The 27,386-nt window shown below is 40.5% G+C and overlaps 1 protein-coding gene across 2 annotated transcripts in view; it reads right to left on the bottom strand.

The window, feature by feature from the left end:
- ADCY5 (adenylate cyclase 5) overlaps positions 1-27,386 on the bottom strand; it is a 223,278-nt gene that overhangs the window by 19,436 nt on the left and 176,456 nt on the right. Inside the window, exons 8-13 of one of the 2 annotated variants that reach the window (XM_074911429.1) lie at positions 26,563-26,703; positions 13,560-13,582; positions 10,237-10,239; positions 8,857-9,001; positions 7,144-7,241; positions 4,329-4,416 (exon numbers count right to left, since the gene is read on the bottom strand). In XM_074911429.1, the coding sequence (XP_074767530.1) occupies positions 4,329-4,416; positions 7,144-7,241; positions 8,857-9,001; positions 10,237-10,239; positions 13,560-13,582; positions 26,563-26,703 (498 nt within the window). The remainder of the gene's footprint in view (positions 1-4,328; positions 4,417-7,143; positions 7,242-8,856; positions 9,002-10,236; positions 10,240-13,559; positions 13,583-26,562; positions 26,704-27,386) is intronic. The other variant, XM_074911428.1, reaches the window with a different exon arrangement.

Genomic DNA, 27,386 nt, shown 5'->3' with positions numbered 1-27,386 from the left:
AGGTCAGGATTGCAATAGAGAGCGCAATGGCACAGCCACGCTGCACATCTGAGGAATCTTTGTCTTGTGAACAACATTCATGGAGGCTCTTTAGCATAAATAACACTCCCCATTTCACAGAAGCAGACAAAGACCAGGAATACTTGCAGCTTGGAGAACTTCTATGATAGAAATGGGGGACCTGTCTCAGCTCTGACAATTCAGCTCCACTCTAGCAATGTTTCCTCCATGAAAACATCCACAAGTCAGGGGTATAACAAAAGAGAAGAAAAATGAAAAGAAGTTGACTTCCCCCCCAATTCTCCAATAAATAGAATAAAATCACTTCTGTCCTAGGAAAAGAAGCAGAACATCAAGATGTTATAGTACAGTGAAAATCCACACACTGTTGCTGGTTAGCCCATCGGGCTTTTTTTACTGTCCAACACCATTTACTCCTCTTAATAAGACTCAAATCTTGCCTGAGTGAAGAACAGGACAAGCAAAGATCTGATGAAATGGCAACTCTAAGCGTACATGTGCATTACTGAGAACAGGGCTGAAAGAAAGGATGCGATCTATTTGAGCAGCCAAGATTTATGTTTGGGTTGCAGCACAAACTTGAGGTCACTTATTAGCCCTCCTAAAATCCCCATGTAAAGAAAAATAACCACAGTGGGAAAAAAGAATTTGGATTGTTCGGTTGATTTCAGTTCATTCTGAATTGAAATGCTGCGGGAAGACATCTCCCAGAGGAGAGATGCTCAGAAAGCATGGTGGTACCAATGAATATAGAAGGGGAAGGTAGGGCACTGTTGTACAGTGAAAGTCCAAATTTAAAAAGCTATTCAACAAGTAATAGTGTTATATGGAAAATAATCCACAACCTCCAGCCATTTGCATCACAAAGATATACTAAATACTGTACTTTGCAATAACAGCTGATCACAGACAGAAGAGTAATATTTCTCCTTTTTGTCTTCTTAACATATATTGTGGACATGGAAAACTGCTTAGATAATTGCTGTTGTGTTGTGAGATGAAAAAAACAATGAGGTCTTTAAGTTTCCAATTTTTCAATTTGTAATAAAAGCCTTTGAGTCATTTTGAAGTACATTAATATGCTTCTGGAGTAAAAGACAACATCTCCAGGCAATTTGATGTTGCAAGTCCATTTATGTATCTTACTTCACAGTGATTTATTAGTCTATTAAAAAAGTACAGTTTTCAGAGGTATTTTTTCTGCTGCTTGAGAAAAAAACCAAACACTTTAGGAGCATCTAGACCAGCTTTAGGAGGCAAAGAAACAGGTAGCCAAGCTGCACCTATGTAAAGCTAGAGAAAAACTCATTTCCTCATAAAGGATAACCTGCAATTTCTCTCATACATGCTCCCAGGAACATGCAAGAAATTGAATGCCACACAGCAGTGTAGATACCAGAAGTTAAGGATTTTAAGAAGAAACACAAACTTGATAAGTTAGTAGCAAACCAGATGTCTGTCAGTGGAGTATTTGTGAAGCGACCCTGGTTCCCATGACCTTAGACTCTATTGGGAAGGAACACCATCTTGCAGTGGCCAAGTCTTCATGGAGCATCAAAGTGAAGAACTGGAACTCTCTTGTTTATTACAGCTGAAGAAACTTGGAAAGCCAAGCTGGCTGCATTGGCAGTTCCAGGATCAACTTCTAGTCCGTGGAGAATTTTATAGTGGAAGATAATAATGACAGCAAAAGAAAATAAAACATGATCAAGATGTCCAGAAAGAGCCTGCTGGCCACTGTCAAAGCCAGAGATGGAGAGGCCAAAACAGGGAAGGAAAATCTCACATGAAAGCTGGAAAGAGGGAGGAGAAAAGAGTCACTTATCATGTAACAGCACAGCAAACAGGCAAAAGTTATGCTTATGCTGATATCCTGGGGTGGACACCTGCTTCCCAACTTTGTGTGGAATGAACATTTGGTATGTAAAACACATGCTTTCCTACCCCACTTCTGAGTATGAAACAAAACAAACAATGCTGACAATAAAGTAACACCCCTTAACAAAGGGCTGGGTAAACCCACTGCTTAAAAAACTCTGACTAGAAACACTAACATCTTTAATGACAGAAGTAGGTGGCAGCTATGGGGAGCTCCTGCCCTCAGACAGGTAGCTGCAAGATAGAAGGACCCATCCCCTAAACAAGTCATCTCAAGATCAGATGTTGTCAGCAGAGGCTAATTTGGAGCACTAAAAAAGGGGTAAACAAAAAGGTACTGGAGCTAGAAGGCCTGATATTTTCAATACTTGCAATCTGTGCTCAGAAGGCACTGGCCACACTGAACGTTGTACATAAGCACCTTGTGGGTCTGGGCCAACATGCTGAAAACTCACTGTTGCAAATACCAGAAGCTTCATAAAATCCCATAAAATTCTGGTGTTAGTTCTGAATTCCCTCTGATGTCCCGTGGTTCCAGGGCCTGTGCACTGAGGCAAAGGCAACCTGAAAACTGTTGCAGGCACCATTCAACAGAGCTCTTCTACAGGATTTTGAAGATCAAGGCAAGAAAGCAAGACTGAACCTCTGCCCAGTGTCACAGGGACTAAAAAATACTGTGTGCCTTTTAAATTAATTGTTAATTAAGATCAGTAATAATATTACACCAAGAAGCCCAAACCAAAACCAAGACCTTTGAATGATGACACAAGAAATGAGTGCTGCTGTCAGTACGTGGAAGCAACCTAAGCCCATAAAAGCCAGTGGGTGACAAACAGCTGTGGGCCTTGAAGTCTGTCTGGTTGCAAATCAGCCAGCTTGAATGCTTCAGAGGTCTGGGTCTGCCAATATTTGCTGTTGCCCCAATATGTGCACAGCACTAGTACAGCTGTTGTGCTGGTGTGGCTCTGCATGGCTGGCACTGCACTGGGATTTTGCTGCCGGTGGCAGTGAAGCATAAGTAGGCTCCAGCGCAGCTCTGCACCAAGTTTCCAAGTCCTTTGTGGCTGTTAACAAAAGCTTTCCACATTGGTTGTTAATTAACAACCAATTAATTAATCACATTAATTTCTAATACCAGTTTACAAACTATTGACACGACACTCAGTAGCATCCTCAAGTGCAACAGACACACCAAATATAACCAGGCATCTCTGGGTACCATTTCCCAGTTCAAGGGACCCAAGCCTTCCTATTAATAGCACTGTTATTTCAGACTTGTAATTCTCATTACTGGTAAACAAGCAGGATCAACGAGATGCTGTGCTTATGAACTAGGTTCTCTTTAAAATTGTCATAAGCCCAAGGGAAGCCCTGTGAATGAGTTGTTAAGTTCAAATACAACCTGAAGCTTCTTTCACTGGGAACAGTTTGTAGCTCTTATTAAACCAGAAGGCAAAGCTTAATTCTTCACATCTGACTTTCAAAAATCAAAAAGACACGAAAGGTGCAAGCCTGTCAAGAGCACCCACATTCAACTGTTGAAAATGGCACAGAGAAGACAATTAAAATGAGGCAAATCATCTGCCTGACACAATCCACTACCCCACTGTTTCTGCTGCAGGAAACATAATGCCACTGAGCTATTTTATTGCAGACTCTGAGGAACAAAGATGAGCTTGGGCTAAGGAGCCTGAATCTGAATGTATCCTGCATTCAGACACTGCTAGACTGGAAGGATCCCCAAAACTGCAAAACCAATAAACTGGCATCAACATTTTGATAGGAATATCTTTGAGTGAAAAAGATGAGCACATCACTCTTCCCAAAGCTCTAACTGCCAATTTACCACAGCCTGTCAAGAGGAATTAATATGTTTTCTGATTTCACACAATGTATTTTTTTTCTGACCAAAACCAGTTACAGGAACAAGCCCACTGAATGTTGGACGTTCTGTGCATTCATCTGAGAAAGGCTGATAAACTTCTATATGTTTATGGCTTTTACTTCTCCCCCAGGACATTCTTCCTTGATGATACTCTGCTTCTGATTATCTGCCTACCCAAACATGCATATGCAGCAGGGGCCAGTACACAGGCGACTCTGCAGGAAGTTTACAGGGAGGAAACGAATGGCCAGTGTTTCGTTCCACACTGGAAAATGTGTTCTTCTTATATCAATATAAGAGTGCCTGCAGGGGACATAATACACATGCAGATCCACAGAATGATTACTTCTTGCTGAGCTAAAGAGATGCCAACCCTAACATCTGTTTGCAGTTCAGTCTGTCTTATCAAAAGGCTTTTTCTGTAACCCTTATCACATAGTGTGGAAAGGATGGCTAACAAAACATGCTCTGTTAGTTGAAGAAACAGACTGCTGATCTAGTTATCTTAGGCAAAGGACTCTACAAAGAAACCACAAGTACTTACCTTTACACAGGAGTAAATGACTGAAACAAACACCACTGTGGTCAGGATCAGGAAACAGGTCAGGTAAAAACCCAGCATAAATGTAGAGCTGAAATCAAGGAGATTTTTTTTTTTAAATGCACAGCATATAGAATAGCTACAGCTCTGCCCTCCAGAACATATTTGTACAAGCTATGGCACACTGCACAGGCTTTCCAATTAGGATAGCAGCAGGAGATGCAAGGTGCCTTGAATACCAACAGATACTCTGTCTTACTTTGAATTACACACACAGGCTATAGAGCAAAGAATACTGCATTTTTTGTAGCAATCACCTTCTTGCCTGGGTAATAGCAGAGGGACTAAGAAATATTTCATGCGCTAGAGGAGCTGATAGAACAATTTGTTATGGCAGATCGGCCCCTGGCTGGCTGTGGGCAGGAGACCCCTGGGAAGGAAAGAGTGCTGAGCGCTCAGTGCAGCCAAGTGGGAATAGTCTCAGTGGGAATAGCTGCCCATCCTCGCCATGCACAGGGAATGTCTGCACTGCACCGCCCTCCGTGCTCTGCCTCGTGCATGGGATGGGAGCAACCGCAGCATGAGGACAGTCAGGGAAAACAGCCTTAGCTTGACCAGCTTGAGAGGTTCCTGTTCCTCCCAACTTTGAAGCACAACAGGACCCCAGGGCCAACTTTGTACTATGCATTTTCATCTGTTTTGATCACGAAGATATTCAACAACAAGCTCCCAGTGATTGGTCTCAGTATGACAGGACTCCCTCCCAGGAGTTAGCCTTGTTCATAATTCGGAGGAAGTATTCTTGTGATGTGACATTGAGGCCAGCCACACCAAAGCCAGCTTGTCACTGTGTTCTCCCATGGCTACTAAGATAATTGTACTTGCTAATTCACAGTTTGAGCCTTTGTGAAATTCATTAAAGCTATTCCTCTTTATCGTCATAAATTATCACTGCCATTTTGTTTCTAGTTTCAGATTCAAATTCCATGTTGTGTCTTTCATGAAGCTCTGATGGTGACACATACACACCTGTGGTTTCAGTTGCTGCTTAACTGTTACCTTCAATAAAAGACCAATCGCAATTGAAACATAAGGGAAAACAAACCAAAAGATAAAGGCAAGTATATCTGACCTGCAGTTAAAACATGGAATTTTATTTACTCTTGAACCAAACCACCTTTCAGACAGGCCAGGCTGCCTAAGGACACTTCAGAACTTACCAAAAAGACCCAACCACCACCCTTATGGACAGCGTGGAAGGAGACTGAGCAGCATGACATTTACACCACGCTGCCATAAGGGATTGGCTCCTGCGTAATACAAAGGAGTCAGCCATATGGTTGCCACAGATCAGAAATTGTCAAGTTGTCATTTAAATGTTAAACTGGGTTTTATGGAGACAGCTTAGTGGCTGCTTAGGGAGCTTGATGAGCAACACAAAAGCTGGTAGAGGGTCTCTGCAGGTGTGAAGTCATAGCAGTAATATCCAGAGATCCAGAGTGTAAGCCCTTGCTAAACAAATTACTCTCAAAGAACATTTCTGGACATAATTACAATGCATTAATTGCTGGGATTGATCTAGTTTCAATTTTCAGCCTCTTTCAGCTTCACTTCACTTCCAGTTTCCTGAAGCGGATCTGTCTGTTTACACAGTGCATTTGTACTGAGGTTATTTTGCTGATTCAATCTTTCTGTGAGCAGAAGTGAATGTCCTCTTGCCTGTGAGAGTGAATGACCTCAAACACCAGACCATGCGTCATTTCTGTGACCTTCTGAATATCTGATCTGAACACTACAAACCAATCTCTACTCTGAAAAGATCTGTTGTGTGAACAGAAGTAGAAAGCAGTTGCAATGGTCTAAAATAATATTGGAGCTCTTTAAACAATTTTTTGTCTTCTTGTAATGAAGATGGATTTGGAGCATTTTCAGAGCTTCTGTGATCTTGTTCTTCAGATTAAAAATGACTAACTCCAAATTTATTTCCAACACAGCAGTGCTCAGTGAATGATATATTATTGCTGCTAAACCAGAGCACAGGAAATACCAACATGCTTTAATTTTTAGGGGATTTTTTATGAACTCTTTGAGAAGAAATACCATGTCTGCAGACCTCACTGCTGGAAAAGATCCAGTGGGTTACACCATGCCTTTCAGACAAAGCATTTCACTGCAGTGGTCCAGGAGCACTGTGCCCCACAGCCCTGAGGAGCTTATGCCACACTTGCCTGGAGAAAGAAATGACTAACTGTTAAACCTGGAGTGAGCTACTCAAAGCTTAGACATGTATAGCTCAACTCCCTCTCTGCCTTTCTTCTTGCACTGCTGCCCTGAGTCCAGAAGAATAAATGCATGAGAGGTTATGCCCCATCTGTGAAGCAGATGCTGAGACCTCAGTGCTCTGAGCAATGAGGCTGTGATTGCTTTTCTACCTCCTTGTCCCACTGCGTTCAGATAAGAGCACATCCTAGTCTTGTGTTGTGAATGTATACTACACCTTAGTGGGCAATCCTTCCTACTTAGTGGTACTTGTTTTCCAGAGGCTTATAAATGTGCTGAACTGAATTTACTAAGATGGAGGTAAACGGTAAGAGAAATCACACTGGGAAAACAGAAATCCTCACGTGCCAGTGAGGAGGTTTTAATCTGCACTAGAAATGAGTGAAAACAATAAGCACCACGCATCACTTGCGTATGAATTATTTAAGGATTTTTCTCTTCCCCTTGGTGCTCTGAATACTCAAGAAAAAAAACAAAGAAAGTAGGCCAGAATAGAGGAGGGGAGCAGATGGGAGCAAAGGGATGAAAAGGTACTCACTGTGGCACAATTATGATTTGAACAAAGCAGATGAAGAGGAAGACTAGGGAGGCACAAGCCACGTAGGCTCCAAACCTGTCATCCACCTGCTTGGAGTACTGCAAAAAAATGCAAACAGGGTTATGTTAGTGGGAAATTTGGCTGGCTGCCCTCTCTCTGCAAACAGTTCTTACTTGGCTTCCGTTTGGGTCCTTGGAAAGTAGAGCTGGTAGGAAATGACTAACATTACAAACTCCCCTTCTCCCTGGGCTAGCTGTAAGGGCACAAACAGACCCAAAGGCCAGGGACAAAACCCCACAGCTGAGTGGAGAGAGGATTCACCATCTGGCCCTTGCACAAGATGAACAGGAATGGTTTAACTGGGACTGTGATTGTAGGTCACTGTCATCAGATCTAAACTTCTTCCATGGGAAGTTTCCTATAACAGGGATGAATGTTGCTAATTAGAAAACCTTGTATTTTGTGCAGACGGCTTGGCTCATTCTAATGATAGCGTGAGGATGCTGCGGTTTTCACACAGTTGCTCCTTCCAACTACTTGTCAACATATCGGTCACATGGGAGCTGCATCTGATTCCCAAAGATGCTTTATTTAGCTTGAAGCATGGTTCTCAGTACAGACGGTCTCAGTGAACCACAAAATAAAAGGTGCTCAGAACAGGTGAAATGCTTATTTCCCAAGCAGTTTTCAGCTATAAAATTGAAGGGAAGGAGTGGGGGGAAATTATACACTTGAGCTATTATCCAGTCCCACACTGATTCATTGAACAGCTGTAAGTCCTGCAAAAGTATGCTTTCACAATAGGTTGTAATTCCTGTCATTGAAAGAGTGTTTCTAAATAAAATGCTAAAATAGTTAGTGCAAACTTAATTACTGATTATTCCATAGAATAATGAGTTTAACCTGAAGACCACTCAAGTGTCCCAAGGATATGTACTTGGATAAAGAAAAAGAAAAAAGATGCCTTTGACTTTCTTTGGGCAATTAAAACCAGCAGTTTATATAGTACCCTTAATAATAATATCTGGGTACCTCTGGACTCAACTGAATTTAACTTCACAGCCATCTAGAGCTGATGTTGTCTCTATTATACAGACAGAGAAATTGAAAAGATCTTTGCCCCACAACAATGATATCTGAAACAAAGTTAGGAAGCTCGGGGAACCCTAGGTATGTTACTGCTCTTTAGAAGACTTGTGAGCCAGAGAACTCTACTTGTTGCTTAAAACGGGTTCCCCAAAATGACTAGAGTATGAATTGCATCCCAGTGAACCTTAGTAGCACCTGGGGCTCCTTGGGGGGGCAAAATCACCCCTCCAGAGGTGATTTGGAGCTTGGGCAGGCTAAAGTGGGTTTCTCCAGTGATTTGAGGGAGATAAGGGATGACTGCAATCTCTGTTTAGATGCCTCAAGGTCAGAGAAACAAAGCTGGTTTATTCTAGATTCCCTTTACAACTAATTATTGTATATTCATGTGTCTGACAGAAATGTCTTGGTTTTCTTGTCCAGTGCTCCCTTCAGAAGACTGTGGCTTTCTAGGGACATGGATATTAAGGTTTCCATAAAGAAGCACAGATTTTTTTAAGATCACAGCCCCACCTCCAAGACCTAAAACTGACCATTACCTATAGATATAAAAGCCTGACCTTATGCAGGACAACTAAAACTCATAACAAGCCTGACTGACACGTTGCAATGATTTTCAGATGTTACCTTTTTCTCCAAGTCAGGCTCCCTGAATGTTAAGAGGAACTTGCGCACATGCTCAGAGCGTAACCTATCGATACTTCTGGCATCGATGGCACGGCCCAGAAACTCATCCACTTCATCTTCTGGGTTCATACTTTCCTGTGTATTCCTGAGGATGTCATGAAAAAAGAGCATAAGAGGACAAGACAATTTCACCTTCTTCACCACGTTATCATTTCACTGTATAACAAGTTGAAGGTTAATGGCATTTTGCTTATGACAGTTTCAAGTTGGAAAACAGATGAGAAATACATTGGCTCTAGAGCACACTGAGAGCCCACTAGTGAAAGGATTTGATTTACTTGCCCTTTTTCTATACTACATACAATTTCTTGCCTTGCAGTCTCTTTACTCTCCTTCTAAAACTGGTAGTAGTCTCCTTCCACCAGTCCTCTACCTTTTTCTTTCATGCACTGCTGTGCTGTTGTAGCTGTTAGTGCCTGAACTGGCACAATGATTTATGTAAGCAGTCATATTTCTTGCTTCCCAACAATAATTTCTGTAAATATTTATATGAAAATTTCTGAACTTGAACAATTCTCCATTTTGGAGAAAAATTGTTTACAGAAAAAAACGTGGAAAAAAAACATCGCCTGATATTCAATTGCCTCCCCTTTATGCAGTTATTTATGAGTACAAAGCAGAAAAAACTTTATGTTTACAAGATATTTACTTAGCTCAAGGAAAGGTTGCAAAAAAAAGGTAGCAAAAAAACCAATTCAGATTAGATTCTGCTTTCTAAATATGTAGAACGAGATTTCTATATTGCTTATAATCTTTAGCATCAGTGTGTTTCTGATGCTAAGCTACAGCTTCAGAAAAATGAGACTGATTTTCAAAAACTATTGAAAAAAACACCACTGAGAACTTAATTGCTCTGAGGCATTTCTGCACTGAGGCACCTCCCCAAACTCTCTAGTTATTTTTTAAATTCTAACAGGATTTTAATGACTTGATGTTGTCACTTCAATGGCCTGCCTTAAAACCTGCTATAGGCAGAAATTAAAAGCGAATCCTGAAGTGCTGTTTTTCTGCTCTGCTTGCATGACTGTCAAGGTTATCCATGGGATACACCAAGAGTAATCCATTGGAATACGCCCCTCACTTGCACTGAGGCATATTCCATGGATAACTATTTCTATGTGCAAACCCCATGATGGCACAGCAACTTACAGCTCATGTTGTGTGACCTTCACCTTAGGCACTCTGGAGAAAAAATCCCAAGGTCTGACAAGCATTATGAAAAGCTACACTGCTTTATTTTCTCCATTTTATTTCTACTGCATAACAGTGCATAACGCACAAACCCTGTGTTGCAGCCAGCGGGTACAATGTGTCTACAACCTGCTACAGGTATGACTGTGCTGTAGAGCAGCGACTGCTCAAAGCAGCTTACAAACCAGAACGTGACTCTACTTTTGAAAGTTAAAGGTCCCTTTCCAAACGAAAGGATCTCCAAAAGCTTTCTGAAAAACTGGAACAGATTTCAAGAAGCCCTCTGTGCCCCAACTCTACCATGTAGCTCTTGTCAAGAGACAAATAAATCAGGCCCATCTACTCATTTCCATTCCAACTCTCTTTGCCCCAGCCAGTGAGTTGAATGTGTCTACACCTCCGCTGGTCATGACAACACACCATCGGCATCTATTTGGTGACCATATGGCAACTGCAAATCTCGTTTCTCTCAAGGTCTTAGCTCTATTTTAGCCAATCAATATTTCAGTGAGGTTAGGGAAAAGAGTTTTTTTATTTTTGGGCTCTGGAGTTATTTAATTCCTTGAACTTCATATATTCCACTTCGAAACGAAAAGTGTTTTTGTCCATAGATGGACAGGACATTCAATTTACTTCTAGACACTTCCTTAGAGGAAGCACATCTGCTTGAGCATTCAAGACGATGCTGTTTATTTTCATTCAGTCCTCACAATGTCTTCTGGACTCAAAAAATGAGCAAGGAAATAATTAGACTTCATATTTACAGAATATCTTCCAAGATCCTGTGAGTTATTTACACATTTGGGTCATTCACATTTAGTCATTTCATACCATGCACAAGAGATGCAATACATTTTTCCCCTAGAACCGAAGCAAAGGAGTTGGCTCAGCGTCTTGGCAAACCTCAGTTAAATTTCGAGTTCCAGTCTAAAAGAGTCACTCAGGAAGACGTGAAGAGAGGAAGAAACTTCCTGCTCCGGTTTTGGCCTTGGCTGCCTCCAGTTTTGTAATAGGTCATTATCCTGCCGAGGGTATCTCTAATACTGCAATAACTTATGTGGTTGCAGATTGTGTAGAAACACCCCTGCAGGTTTTAAATTGCCTTGCTGGGATATTCACAGTGAGGCAGCCACCTTCATGTAGACTGCAGGGAAGCTTAGTCACCTTGCATATACCTAGCTGCTCAGGTGCCTTTCTCAGAAAGTTGTACCCAAACTAAATTACTGTACAGCAAATTTGGGTACATTGCCATAAATGTAATTTTAAATTGAAATACAAAATTTCCCCATGCTAAGGAGTGCCCTGAAGGCAGTGCCTGTAAGTCAGAGCTGAAGTACTAACAAAATTCATATGTGGAAATACTTATTGATATATTGATAGTGGTAGTGGTGGTGAAAAAAAGAATTTCAGGCCTCCACAAAACTTCCAGAAACACCTCTTAAAAGCACTGCTGAGATTTCTCCAAATGCAGCCAACAGAAAATTGTTGCAAAGGACCGGAACAGCACGAACAAAGCTTGGAGCAACTTTTGCACTCTGCTTGCAAATGTGAAAGCTAGCAATTAACCCAGAGATGCTGGCTTCAGGGTAATCCAAAAGTGTTCTGCTGATTTAATTACTTTCCGCAAATGAAGAGTGTGACCACTGCCAAAACTACATGTATGCCATAATTTTAAATGCTTCATGCCTAGATTCAGAAACTAAATCTGCATTTAGGCATGTAAGTGTCAGGTCCTGTTTTCAGAGATGCGTGGTCCTACGTCTTTCTCCAGCGTAAGAAAAAAGTATTGATGCTTAGTGTTTCTGCACGTGAAGGCACTGGGTTAAGTGCTTGGTATGGTTTAGGTATCTGATTTTAACCAGTATCACCATGAACATTTTCTGCCAGCAATTTTTTTTTGCCAAATCTTTGTTCTTGAGTTAAATATTCTTCTGGATCAAAAGAATCTGAGGCAAGTAGTAGTAGCTTCTTTTAGTGCTGACCAGAAATGCAAAAATCCTGCAATCTGTATAATAAGAGGGCGTGACACTGAATCAGCACTGTAAATACACAGCTCTTAGCTATTGGCCATAACAGCTCAAGTAACCTTTTCAAACAGAGGAGAGTGGTCCTTGGAGCAACAGTAGAAATGCTGTTCCTCGCCAGCTGAGTGACTCTTATGGATCAACACTGAGGCAGCTCAATTCATGCATTCCTGCACAAACTATGAGGAGAGCGATGCTATTTCATGAGGGATGCTTAAAATTGTTCTATTCCTAAGAATTAGTTTGTTGTAATCTGCTAGCTCTTTTCTGTCCAAAGTATATCTAACATCAGTTGAGTTCCCAGCAGCCATGGATGCAACAAGAAACGCTGGTGACTCCCCCTAGACACCTCGTAGCACCAGTGAAACATCCCAGGGTGCAACAGAGATAAATGTTACAAAAATCAAGTTTGCAGTGAAGAGCAAGGGAAGGAGAGAATGAATCTTAATACTGCCATGTTCAAACTTAGCACTTTCCTTTACTTTTAGGGTGTTGCTCTTAGTGTTTAACCACCATAATATGAATTTTTCCAAAGCCAGATGCTTAGGGCCCACAGAAGTATTTAGCTGTCCCAGCTCACAGAGGTCCGCTTAGTCCTCACCACCAGCCCTAGAAACATGATAAGGAGCAACAGCAACATATTTTAGCCACCAATCTCATCTATTGTACCTATCTTGCTCTGAGCAAGCTTACAATTAATGCCATTCAGTAGGACTGAATGTGAAATTATTCCAAACACCTTCAATACAGGAAATGCTTTATGTTATATCCAGCTGTAGAAGTTAACAAGTGAACACAGTTGGGGTTTTTTCCTCCAAAAGCAATTTTTCAAAATACCAGTCTTGTTAAATTGTTATTTTAACCATTTTTTTAAAGTAATGTATGAAAAAAATGAAAATGCTGCTTTAATGTGGCTGTATCTTGAGCATGAAAGTTTGAATTTACTTTTTCAAATAAGCTGTAATTTCTGAGTTCATTTTTATATTCAGAAATAAGTAATATGTAATAATGAGCAATATGAAATATATACAAATAAACTCAAAAATGCTATATATTTCAATGCATACATAAATTTCTCTTACTGGAGATGTTCAACACTTAGACATACTTTACAGGAAGATTTTGTTCTCGGGAATTCTCAAAGCAGCAAATAGTGAAGAAGGGCAAGGTGAAGAGCAGCAAAAGCATTTTAACTACAAAAGCAAGTTAGAACCACACAAATTAATAAATGTTTTGAGGGCAGCAGCAGTTCTTAATGCACATCAGTCAATCCCATGCCCTCGACTGGCTGTCCCTCCAGGAGAAACCTCTGGGGAGTCCAGGCATTATTCTTGGCTGCTGGGCATTAATTTTTGTCTTTTTTTAATAGGAGAAAAAAATCCCAAATGTGCAAACATAACAGTGTATGACAGAAGTAAATTTGCTTACTTGTCCTTGGGGTCCTCAAAACCCTGAAAGAAAGGAAAAGGACACAAGGGTTAGGAAACAGGCTGACCTTGAGAACACAAAGTATCCTGAGAATGGCATTTTGCAGAGGAGTTTCCAGGGCACTCATTTGTTAGGTGTGGATGGATAGCCTTACCCACCCCCAAGCAGTATTTTGTGCTGCCACATCATCAGGCAAACAGAGCAGTTTTAGAAAAAGGTATGTTTTCAGATATAAATTTATGGAAGGGAAGATAAGGAAAATGCTTCTGCTGACTGCTGGCATGCTTTCTTGCGTGTGTCCTCTTTTTTTGCAGTCACCACTACAAATGATACAATGGGAATTGTGCTGATATTATAACTGAGGATGTATTTTACTTGAAAAAAAAACTCAGAATGATAACATAGTTCAACTATTGTATTCAACAAGGTTGTGTCTCTTTATGTCAGGGCTCAGCTAAGGGAGCTGGATGCATTTCAGTTTTCATCTCTTCAGGAGGAACCTCAGGGTGTCTCCTTCCTTCTCCCTGTAATGCATGCACACATGAAACATGTTTTCCTGAATAAGATTTCAGGTATTATTTATAATATTTGTAATAGCCAAACTATTCATGATTCCTTCAGGGCCACCTGAACTGAGTAAGTGAATGTATTTACAAGTCATCCATAGTTTAAGTGGTCAGAAGGTGTCAGGGAAAAATATGTATGGAGGCATAATATTACATATTTAGCATTGACATAGGTAATAGACCAAATTGCATCAAAATGGCCATTTTGCATCAGTTGAAACAAAATCTGCCCTCTGACATCTTGGCATAAATTTAACTGAAGTAATGAAAAGTTGTATATTTGACAAGTAGGGTCAAATACTCAAGCACAGAGTTTGTACCCTGTGTTCCAAAACATAAAACAAATGCAGCTGGGAGATAGGAAGAGTTGCTTTTGTTTTCCTCCCAGAGACCTCAGGCCAAAACTGCTCAGAGCACGTGAGGATATTCCAGCTGCTGGACATGCACCCGCTACCAGGCTGGGGGCAGCAAACCGACATCCACCCTGACTGTAAAAAAGTAAAAACCTTTGGGCAAAAGTCTCCCTGCAGTCGCCTTGTCCAACAGCATCAGAAACAAGAATGTTGACCAGTTACTAAACAAGAACCAATTTTGCCCTTGCAACTAGTTAGGAATGTGGCAATACGGTGAGAGGCAGAAGTAAAGCCAACGGAGTCTCCCTGAACAGCATCAGTTTTGCAAGAAGGAAAAAGTGGCTTTTGTCCGTCAGGTCAGCAGTCAGGAGTGTGATTCACTGAGAGAGCAATTTCCATTTTTACATACTCTGTTTCAGACTAAAACCACACTTCTAAATAGAAACTGTAACTCCAACTTAACCCATCAGAAATTCAGATAAAGGAAGTTTCTCAGTCCCTTGTAACAACTACCAGCAAATCCAGTGGGAAGAAGAAAATAGTAATGCTGATTCAAAGTTAGCATATCCAGTTATCCAAGCCAAAAAACACATGTACTTTTTGATTCCACATTAAAGAGTGATGAAGCGATCATTCAACCTTTTGTTGTGTAGCTTTTTTTTCCTTTGCTTAATCGTTTTACAGTTGTCAGGAATATCTGATTGATATATTTATTTATCCTCCAAGCAATGCTACAGCACAGTGCCAAAACTGAGAGCTCACTGATTAATCATGGAGACAAAATGCTCACTAATTTGTCTGGTGTCATAGTCAGTTAGGCTGAAAAAAAAAAAAAAAAAAAAGAAGAAAATCAGCTGAACATTAATAGCTTCCAGCCAAGAAATAAGGGGAGGGAACCAATGAGAAAACAGCCAGTACTTGCTTATTAGATAGACAAGTTCACATTTTCAAGCTTAGCCACATGGGAACTGGATGACTGACTGCAGTGGGATAGTCCCCTAAAATGGTCTGATTTTCAGACAGCTGTGTAACCATTCATCTCACTGAAATTCTGAAACTAAACACAGATCTCATAATCCTGCCTTCTAGGTGCACAAGTCTGAGGAAACAGGCCAACCAGGTCAAGTTACCAAAACACCTCAGCGAGCATATCCCCAATATTTCAAGCATGGAAAAATACGTAGGCTGCATATTTAACTGGTCATTTATATGAGTGATTGCTTGATCAACACAGAATTTGATTCTCTCCTGCTTACTGCCCCCAGCAAAACTTAAAAGGAAAGTCTCTAAAATAATACAGAATTAATTGATCTAGCTTTTCAATTTAAAATACTAAATCATGCTTGAAACCCTGGAAATTTTTCATGCTGGTAGCTCAAATTAAACTGGTGTTTCCAAATTAAAAACTCAAAAAAGACATATTTCAGGTAAAGCAAAAAAGGAAAATATTATTAAATTTTCTTTCCTGGATCTTCATTTAATGAGGTTAAATATTTAACAGTGACTTGAACTTTAATTAGAGAGAATCAGCTTAAAATGAAATGTAGTAGGAACCTCTTTTAAGTTAAACAAATTAAATGATTCACTTCAAACATTTCCATTTCATATGAAAGATTCTTCAAGCAGAATTGCCAAAAATGGAATTGTTATGGAGAAAGGTCTGCAGGATTATTTTAGGAAAAAATCCTCAAACACAGCTTCTTAAAAACTGGTCATTTATTACAGGAGATCTTTCTTATTTGCACTGAACAACTTTGCCAGGATACAGAGCAAATATACCTCTAGGATCTGGCTGTGACCAGAGGTTTTCTTCCCTATCCACTAAAGCATCCGTGTCTCGATCACATACCAAGAAGCCTTTTAAGTGGAGGAGATGATCGCATGCACAGGGTCATGCTGCTCGGCCTATTTTGGGTAGGGAGGGAAATTCCCCCCTGGGTTTTGGTTGTGCTTTCACCTCCTCCTACTTGGTTGGCATATTCAGCCCATTGAAAAATCTGCACTGAAATTATTTCCTTTGCCTTGCACAAGGCTTGGGCATTAATGACACATTGTTGGGTTTTTTTCTTCTCTGCAGCTGGCAAACAGTTTAGTTTCTTTAGGACTCAGATGCTTTGCTCCAATTAGAGCCCTTTGGCTCAGCATAAGGCTGCTCATATGAATTGCAATGGTCTGTGTTACACACAGGATTAACACTAAGCACAATCAATCCTGCAGAAATATGGTCTACATGGATTTGCCTTCATTCCTAAAGGACTAACGCACTCATGATCTAGTAAATAAATTTCCAAGCTCAAGCAGGAAAGGGAAATAACAAGGGCTGCTGCTGTGAGCGTGTCTATAAAGCCACTCTCCAGCATCCCTGATCTCACCTGCCTGTGCTCGCTGCTGGAGGCTGGGTAGCTGGACTGGGGCTGTACCCAGCCCGTTCAGGTACAGAGCAGGTACAAAGATATGTCAAGATTAGCATTTCTGCACACACATACTGAAATCTGAACACCCAGAAAAAACAGCTGATAAAAATGAGGTGCCTACCATTTAGGAGGGGGGGAGTAAGGGGGTAGGAAGAGAAACAGCCAATTCCTGGAATTAAGTACATAAATCCCCTCTTGACTGCTTATGGATTTGTGCCCAGCAGACTGAAGCAGTGCTGATGGCTTTCTAGGCTGCATTGAAAAAAAGGCTGGGAATTGTCAGCAGGGATGAAAATGGAAAAAGTGGTGATGGCTACAAGAATCAGACAGATAGGAATTCACAGGAGTTCAAGAATAGCTCCATAATCATGATGATGAAGTAGCCCTTGTTAAGGCCAAAATTCCTTTTCTCTAGAAGGGAACATAAGGCATGAGATAGGTCTTATCGCAGTGCAGCACTAATGGACTGCTGCATATAGGACCTCATGCAATTTTTATTCAGTCTCGTTTTAAATATCCCTGATACCAGAGTTTTTCCCCTTCCCCCAGGAGGCTGCATTATTCTGCCATCAGATTGCAAATGTAAAGGTAATAGCATTTAATAATTGCTCTGAGACTAAGACAGTTCTCTCTTTGACTGCAGGAATATTAACCCAAACTTAGCTGAATCAGCTCCCTTAAAGACACTAGTACCTACCAAAGAACAGTCCTGCTTTTCTACATGAGGTTCTTAAAAAAAATATTTTTATGGCAGGTCAGGTGGCTCTGAATTTACAAGCACTTACTTTTAATGACCATCCTCAGTGGGAGTAGACATGTGCAGGAGGAAAAACAGAGGGAATGTTACATTACTGCATCTGTCCCTAAGGCTTACTATTTTATGGGGGATATTTTATGAATATCCATTGTGCTAAAAGCTCATATGACTGCCATCTCTCTGCTTGACTTCTAAATTAACTAAGCCCCATTCTTTGAAGATTAAAACTGATTCCTTAAATAGAATGATAAAGTGTTTGTCAAAGCCATGACAAGCTGACTGCTATATCATAATGCTTCACATCAAGAACCATTAGAAATAATAATTCTGAGAACATTAGCTGCAATTATTAACATATTGCAAATATGCAAAGAAAAGTGGAATAGACTTTACATAATTTTAACTTTTCATTTAGGTCCAAAAATAAAGCCAGTAGAGAGGCTGATGAGCTCCGTGACCTTCTTAAGAGCAGCATGGCTGGCAAGCATGGATTTCATGTTAAAAACTTTGTTGGCAACTCCAGCAAAGATTGTAAGAGCAAAAATGACAGAGAAACTAATTTTTCTTACCTTTTTTCATCTCTAGAAGAAAGCTGAAATGGGACTTACATGATGTTAAAGCAGAAATCAAAAGAACTTTAGACTTAGGGACAAAATGAGCTTTGGAAGAGGTCAGGCCAATTTGCAAAGCAAAGGTGCTTCACAGAGAGAGTGACCATGGAAAACAGAAAAGGAGAGCGACAGGCTGAGAGTGGATGTAGTTTTAAAAACAAACCTGGTTTGGCCCCACTGCAAAATTAATTGTTCACGTGTTTTCAGCAGTGTTACACATTCTGCCTTTGTCCCTGTGGTCAACAGGACAAGGCTACAAAGATAGATGCTGTCAGGTGTGAAAGCAGAAACAAAACTGAAGGACTTCAAAGCACGCAAGCCAGAAATAACACAATTTCTATACCCCAGTTCAGAAAGAATTGGCACAGAAAATACTAAGCCTGACAGGAAGGACATTCAACAAGCATCTAAGTGCAGAACAACAAACTGGAAGAAAACCAGTTTATGAAATACATTATATGATGAGTGTGTCTGCTATAGCTGGAACACAGACTAATGAGCTCCAAAAAGCAAAGCTGAAGTGCTCCCTTTCTGCAGCCCACCCCTCCTGATAAATAGACTTTCATTCCTCTGCACTATTCACCATTAGTGAAACCCTCTACTTTGTTCTACTCAAAATGATTTTGTATACAGCCCCCAGCTGACTGACTAGACCTGGCCAAACACATGAATTTATTTGGCCCCTCTATAAAACAAGTGGTTGCTTTTAAAATAGGTTTCTCCCCTTGACTTAACTTCTGGCTCTGAACTCACACCTCTGAGAAGTGCAGGTTGTTCACACTTCCCATTTTTCTGTGAACTCTGAATCCAAATTTCTTCTTTTCAAAGGTCACATTTTCAAGTGAAATGGTATGTGGTTCTGCACCTCACTTGTGAACGTTACCACAAGTTGCAAAACAGAAAAAGACACAAAAATAGGTAGTCCTAGAAATGCTCTGAATCAGTTCTTGGCTCCCTAATCTCTGTCCTTTCATCTCTACACTTCCAAACGATGATAAACACAACAAACTTCTTCAGAAGCTACTGTCAAACAGCTGCCTAATCAGATGCAGACAGACTGAATCCAAGCCTAACCAGCCTTAATTGCAATTGCCCACTGGTGCTGCCCAGAGCTGCTCACCCTCTCTGAAAACCAGACCCAAACCAGCTGACCTGCATCCTTTTGTCATTAAAGCTTACTGTCTGCTTTGGAAATCTGCTAAGTGCCAAAACTCCGCCTCTGATGTCCATCTGTGCAACGCTGCCACGAACATCAGAGGAAATGTTTTTGTGAATAAAGGGGAATTGGTATTTTTATTTCTGTAGGCTTAATTTAGTCCCAGTCAGAAACTGTCTGACACTTTTTAGTAGTGTCTTGCTCCAAACCACCTTTTTCTATATGACTATGATTTACCTAGAAAAGGGTATTGAATGGTGGAAAAATTACCAGTGGAAGACTTCCAAGCAAATATTAGACCCTACCTAAGTTTCACAAAAGCATCTGCAGATCCGCTGTTGCCTCTCACTGACTCTTATCCCTCTTTTAAAGAATTTAATGACAGAGGAGTGAATGCCCTGATCAACTAGAATAAAAGTTAGGATACAAAACTGTATGAAGTCTCTGATACTTTGAGCAATATCCAGTGTTTTATATGGCTTCCACTCGTTTATATGAGATCACATAGAACAGGCAAATCATCTTTTCAGAAGTACCAAAGCAATTATACAGCATAACTGCAGGGTAGGATTCCTCCCCTTGCTGTTTGTGAGCTGTATGAACCAAATTGGCTATATAAAACCCAGACTAGACTAACAATTTCCTCCCAGATCTATAGCAATACGTGGAGATTACAGCAGAAAGGATTGCTCGAGGGTTTCTCCCTGCTTGATTACGAGTTCAGGGGATTCTGCATACTACAATAGCAATGGAAAAATAGTGGGTCAAATTCTTGTCCATTGGGTACTCGTGTCCAGATTTGTTGACGTCAGTGTTGCTATTACCAGATTGAGTAGTTGATTGCTGGAAAAGAGGATAATGGTGACCTTGAGTTAAATGAAACTAGACGGAGGGTGAATCCTCGGTGCTTCATTCATGGACTCAAATCAACTTCTCTTTAAATGGGGCTGCACTACTGACTGAGGAAAACTTGCCCTACTGAGTTTTATTTTGATTTTTTAATACTTTCTAATGTTTAAGCTGTAGAGTTGGCACAGAACCAGCTATAGTGTCTGTTCCTCTGATGCACCTGTTCCCCAATTTTGAATTTCAAGTAACAAGAAAATCTATTGTAAGGGCAACTTGGAGACATAAAGGGAGGAAGTGAGCTGTATTTGCAATGCAACATGCAGAGAATTGTTTGATTTAGGACAGGGTGAATAGGACAAGGAATTACATTTTATGGTTGAATGACCAGGTTTGTAGATGAGTGTTGTTTCATTAGAAAGTAAACACCAAGCAATCAAATATCATGTGCAGAGCTCTGAGCAGCACCACAAGGAATTAGGCAGTGCCTACCTGAAAGAAGAGCTTGTCCTTTATTGCACTGGACATATCTAGGATGCATTTTTATAACCTTGTCTCACATTTTTAACACCTCCACACAGTCATATTTCCTACACCTGTATAATCCCTATTTGATTTTATTTCGGTTTTTACTTTGTAACTAACATCAACATCATACACAATTTCATTGCAAATTAAATGCTTCGTTAGTTGTACTCAGACTCATGACAGAAGCATGGTCAGATTGAAATCAGTGTTGCAGATCTTCAGGGTTTCCTCTTTCTGTTCCTAAACTTCCTAATGTTAAACCTTTCCAGCAGCTGAAAAAATAAAAGGAAATCTGCCAGGCATCTACAACCAGGCTCAGTAATCATGTTAGCCACTCTGTTCACATTTGATTACAAGGACTCAGAGGTACCTATTTCTGAAGTAAACCTTCCCCAAAGCATGTTATCAGTGGAATAAGCTCAGTCATAATAGCCAGCGTAAAATAAATATGACAGCTGTATGGCAGCCTTACCATCCAACAGCAGGACTTTCCACAGCTGAGTAGATCTCATGACACAACTAATGCCTTCTTTTCTGGAAGCCAGACAGCATTAGGCTGTGTCAAGTCTGGCCGTAAGACCTCAAGAAATGACCGCCTTCTGGACAGCACTACTAAAACCTCAGTAGGAGTGCTGGGTTCAGTGCGGGCACTGCCTCTTATCAACGAAATGGCAAGTGCTCGGAGGGGAACAAGAACAACCACCAGGCTGGAAAGCACCAACTAGGGAATTGATGAAGAAATTGGAGCTGTGCAGAGACATGGTAATAGTCTTCAAATATGGAGAAGATAACTGCAAAGGAGGGGAAAATTAAACTGTCTATCTACTGTGAAGAGCTCATGCAGCACTATGTTTGAAAACTGAAGTGAGGAAATGTGAAGTGAAACATCAAGAAAAATAATCAAACTGTTGAAAAGGATGCCCAGTAAGGCTGTGGGATTTCTACCCTTTGAGGATTTAGGGCTAGACAGATATCGGTCAGAAATGTTGTGGGTATAGTTGATTCCTGTACAAGGGGGTAGATCGATGCCTCGAAGTTCTGTGCAGCCTAGATTGGAAATTTCACAAAATCTTTACATGTGTCTCACATTATTCTTATATTCTTTATTCCCTATAAATTCTCCCAATATAGATTTTTTTAAATGTTATTGTTTCTATATATGTAAAGGATTTTGTGATGCTCCTCTGGACTGAAAAGCCCTGGATAAAATAAATAAAATGTTTTCAGGAAAGTGAGGAATTCCACAAGCTCCTTATAGAGCCTATTCCTTGTATCTAAGCTTTTTCTTAATCTAGGTCTTTGCAGCAAATTATAATGATTGTTTTTAATCTTGCCCTTTGCAGTCATGGAGAATGATTTATCATTATTTTCTGTCCTTACAAACCTTCATGTATTTGAATACTTTTGTCTCCCATCAGTCTTCTCCCTTCTAGACTAAACAAACCCAATACTTCAATGCTTCTTCACAGTATTGAAACTCTCCTAATCTGTAATTTTCTCCACTGGACTATCTCCAATTCATCCACATTGTGCTAAAGGATTGTTATCCCAAATTGGACATGGTTCTTCAGCTACAACCAACTACATTATTAATAATGCTGAGCAGGGTAAAAGAAGCAAGAGAATAATCTGTCATCTAGAACAGCCCTGCAATTTTGGAAGGTATCAACATTTGCCTCTTTATTGTTTACAACAAACCTCTTTCAGTTTACAGTCAACTACAATCCCCAAATTGTTTTGTTTTTTTTTTTAAAAGCAGTTTTGTTTTGCTGATGAAAACTGAGACATGAGTATTATTTCCAGAAGTCTAAAATCCATCAATATTTATAAAAGCAATCTGAAATCTATACTGGGAAAAGTGAAGTATTTCTTAGTGGTGTATAAATATTGTTACAGCTATAAATAAACCTGTACTCACAAATGCTTTCAAGAACATCTATTTTTTAACCTTTTGCAATTAAAAACTGGACCAGAGAGACATCAGGGAAGACAAGGCTGGTGTACCGTGACTTGGGGGAACGCTGCTCCTTTGTGTACATCACGAGCAGAACAAAAATCTGCATTTCCAGAGAGATACAGTCACTGGTCCTGACTGACCGCTTTTGTTTAGGAAACAAGAAAACATGCTGTAAAAAGCAATAAAAATAGAAAGCAGCTGTGCTTCTCTTCTGCCATCCTCGGGCTCTTTTCATACCCTGTATACAGGCACAAAGCTGATCCTGTCCAGGCTTCTCTCCCTGCCCAGGGCAGGTGAAGCAGCCCTCCACCCGCTCCACACCTGGCCGACAACCCAGGCTCCCAGGGCCAGGGCTCCAGCAGAGGTGGCCAGCTCAGAGCAGGGCTCTTTGCCCTCTCATGCCATTTGCATCTGATCTTTCTCTGCTGCAAATTTACCAGTTTTTTTAGGGGCAGCCACTGACCCAGCAGCCTGAAGCAGCACAGTCCCCAGGACCAGCTTTCTCCAGGCAGTGGCTCCAGCAGCTTATGGGGGTCAGGGTCAGCAATGGGCAACGTCAGGGTCTCCTGCTTGCTGCCTCCCGGAGGCTCTGCAGGATAAGAAAGGCCACTGCTAAGCAATGGGAGGGAAAAAGGAAGGATTGGGAATGGTCCAGAAAGCAGATCAGTGCATGGGGGAGATGGAGGGGCTCTTGGGCAGGATGGGGTGAACTGGCATGGTTGCAATTCCAGCTGACACAGGCCCTAGTTAGCTAGGGTAGGATTAGGAAAACAACTCATTTTCCAGGACATTTTAAATTACTTCTGCATGGACACATGTAGGATATTTTGTCTTATTTATATAAGTATGCAAGTGCTTGAATAACTCCTGTGTGCCCAGGGAAACAGCTTAGGAGCATTGTGGAAAGTCAGCTGGACCCAGCAGAGGTTAAGCTACAAGCTACAACATGGAGAGAAGCAGGGACCAAAGCCCTCCCTGTGCTGTGGGCAGGGCTGCTCTCCCACACAAACCCCGCCGGAGGCGCTGCCCATGTGCCCAGACAGGGTAGTGTGTGGAAATGCCATGACAAAGAGGAGGGGGGCAAGAAAAGGAGTATATGGCTACCTTTGATACTAATCCATCTCATCCAGGACTACTGCTAATATATCCTAGGAATAGAGACAGCTACCAGAGCCAGCATTCAAAGGAAATAAAAATGGCCAAAATAATTCTGCTTTCTATTAAATATCACCGTTTCCTTCCACAAATACAATTCAGGGAACTTTAATATTCTCTTTTGGGGAATTTTTTGGGAATTTTAAGTGGTACCACAAGAAAACTCTCTTTTTTCCTGGAAATATGGTTGTCTTCATAATGCAAAATGTTCCAAGTTCATGACAAAAACCTGTGTCCTTTATAACCATCCATATCACTCCCTACACACAAATGTATTCATTTCTACATATCAACATAATGTAACTACACATCACTGCAACATTACCTGGCTACTGCCTGAGGACTAGCTCACAATTACCCTTACAGACACCTGTTTTGAAATTACAGGGCCAAGGAGCTCCAGGTTTTAAAGAGAAAGGCAATGTTGCACTGCACATGTTCATAGTTTCCAAGAAAAAAGGCTACATATAATTATATGCAAGAGGTCTGGGGGAAAGGTGGATGATGTGGAACAAAGAGCACATTTTCAGGAGCTTTGAAAGCTGGTGCGGCTTACCAAGATCAGTGACACGTCATCCCAGAGGAGCAGTGAAAAAAGCCTTTGTAGTTCTGCTCCCCTTCTGTCTGTATATTTTGTATTTCTAAGCAGGCAGTCTGCAGTGTGCATGTGTGTGCAGCCTGCATCCACTGTGCATGCATTTAAGCACAGGCAGCATCCATGTAAGAGAGTGTTAGAGATTACAGACAAATAAAGTACTGTGCAAAGCTCGGTGGTACAAAGGAATGCATATTTAAATTAGAAGTTAACACAGAGAGAAAGAGTTGAGACAGGAGATGGAGAAATTTTTCCTATGATCTAATCAATAAAATGTCCATCTAGCAGGAATTAAAATGGTCTCTAGGCCACAGAGAGCAGCATGCTTTCATTTTGACTAATGCATATCAAACATAAAACAGTGGGGAAATACTGTAAATAACAGATTTTAAAAAATGGTCCCCAAGCACAACAAAAAGTCTAGCTGAAAATAATACATCTGAATCAGGTTTAAATTGGTTTTCAAGAAATAGCCTGATGCATGAAACATCAGCCTCTCGAAAAAGAGCTTAATACAAGAGGCAGTAAAGAAGCAGATTGAGTGGAAACAATTTTCTGAGCTGCTGAATTTATAAAAAGGTAAATACCATTACAGAGAAAGGTTCAAGCAAAGGAGGAGGAAAAAAAAAAGAAAAGAGAAGCTTCTCCTCCTACAAGTGAGGGGCAGTGAAGTTTTTAGGGCTCAGCTTGATATTTCAATAAATAATTATGTTTTTCCAACTGAACAACCAGTTAGACATGGCAAACTGTAATTAACACCAAGAAGCATAATACCATTTGGCATGCTTACACCTTGTTTCTGAACAGGAGGCTGCAAGAACCCCTTAAAAGCTATTCAAAGAAACTTATAATTATAATTATGTGCTAGTGTGATTAGGCTCTTCTAATAATGTCATGCTTATTGAGCACACCCTATTGAAAAGCCCACATAAAAAAATGCACAGTTACACTGATCTGTACGCTTATGTCAGAAGTCCTCATTTGGAGATCTGAGAAATGAAAGACACATTACTATGGAGATTAAGAAATTTGGTTTAGCACTGTAAAATAATATTATGATTGAATAATATTAGCACTGACTAATAATAAACGTGCCAGCATTTCCCATTAGAAGACACCATATGCAGTTGCTTATAGCTATGTCAAAATTTTTAAGCTGTGGGAGTGAATCTCACATTTAAAATTTCTTTGAATACTTAAAGGCTTTGGTGACCTGGAGCAGAACTTTGAATATGGGCAACAAAGTGGGCAACAAATCCACACTTCTGTGTCTGAAGGGTCGAAACAGCATTAATAAGGTCACAGAGCAATCTGATTATGCATGCAATTACAGAGTTGCTAAATATTTTTATTATTATTACAAATAGCCATTATAATAGAAACTCTCTTTACCTTTATTGCAGGAAACAAAGGTGTCATCTACAACTTTGTGTAAAATAAGCCATAAAAGTGCTCTCAGTCCAATTGTGTTTCTAACTAGCTTTTGTTCATTGTAATTTAGAAAGATCAAAAGGTATAAACAAGAAATGCAGATGCCTGCTACCTTAGGCCAATTAACCCACATACTTGAGAATATATTCTCGAGTGTTAAACACAGTGGTGTGTTTCCTGAGGACCCATGAGTATACATGGGCATGTAGCTTATAGAAGGTGAACGGCATCTGACTGTTACAATGCAAGCAAGAAACCTCTGCAGGTGCTGAAGTCTGTAATGATCTAGTACAAATGGATGTCAGCTGCTTGGGTTACTGACCAATTTTTGTAGATAATCAGGTCTTCTCACACAGCCTGGATGAGTTTTCAGAACGTGAGACAAGTCAGACAAAAGAGCTTTCTTTGTGCCATTCAGCCTCCCTTTCCCTCTCAAACAACCTTGTGACTCATCTCACAATCACTCACCTCCAGATGTACCAATTGTTATTATTTCTGGAGTCAAAGTAGAATTTACCACTCACATTTGGTAAACGCCCTGGGGGCTGCAAAAAAATCTTCAGACAAAGCAGGGAGAGATATACAATGCTGTATTAAGAAGAAAGAAATTAATGTCCATAAAGCAAGGCATTACCATTCTCTTCATCTCCTTGGAGACCTGGTGAGCTCCAAGGTGGTTATAAAAGGGCCGGTCAACACCCCAGTGTGGTGGGTTATGGCTGATGGAATTAGCGCGCTGACGGTTCATCTTGGCTATTGTGGCTTTCTCGTCTTTCTGAAATACAAGCAACAGAGAAAGGCAGAATAAATTTAGAAACATTTACATGGCAGTCATTCTCCACGCATCTCTTGCTTCTGATCTCTCACTCCAGAAGCTGGCTTTGCACCTTGAACTTTATGAAGTGGCCGCTGATCAGAAGCAGTCCCAGCCCACCATTTCTTTTTCTTCTCATTTTTTCAAACACTTGCCCCTAAGTCGTGCACATTTTACTCCTTTGCTTGTTTTGAATAACCACCATAACTTATGTAAACACAGCGAGCATTTCAAAATGGAGACATCTATTATCTTTTTTAGCAAACTTTATCAAACTGAACAATTCAGATAAGAAAGTGCAGTTCCAAGCTGAGATAATACATAGATGGTCCTCAAAACAAAATAAAAAGACTGGTACGTCTACAAGAGAAATGACAGAGTGATCTGGTTGGAGAACAGGAGCCGTGAAGCTCCCTGAAGCTGCTAGGAAATAAAGGATACCTTTCTCTGTAGATACAAGCAAATCATCTTCCACACTTGCAAGAGCATCTTCTCAGACATGCTAAGGAAAGTGTGTAAATCTTGCAAACGCTTAACTCTGTATCTGTTAGGGGTAATGGCATTGCAGAGTGTGACAAAATGGTCTACTTTACCCTAAAGCTAGCTGTAAACTTCATCACTGACATTAATTTTCCTGAAGTTTG

Source organism: Athene noctua, chromosome 7, assembly GCF_965140245.1.
Source record: "Athene noctua chromosome 7, bAthNoc1.hap1.1, whole genome shotgun sequence".
Lineage (NCBI taxonomy): Eukaryota > Metazoa > Chordata > Aves > Strigiformes > Strigidae > Athene > Athene noctua.
Note: the sequence above shows the minus strand (reverse complement) of the source record. Positions and strands in the feature narration are given on the sequence as shown.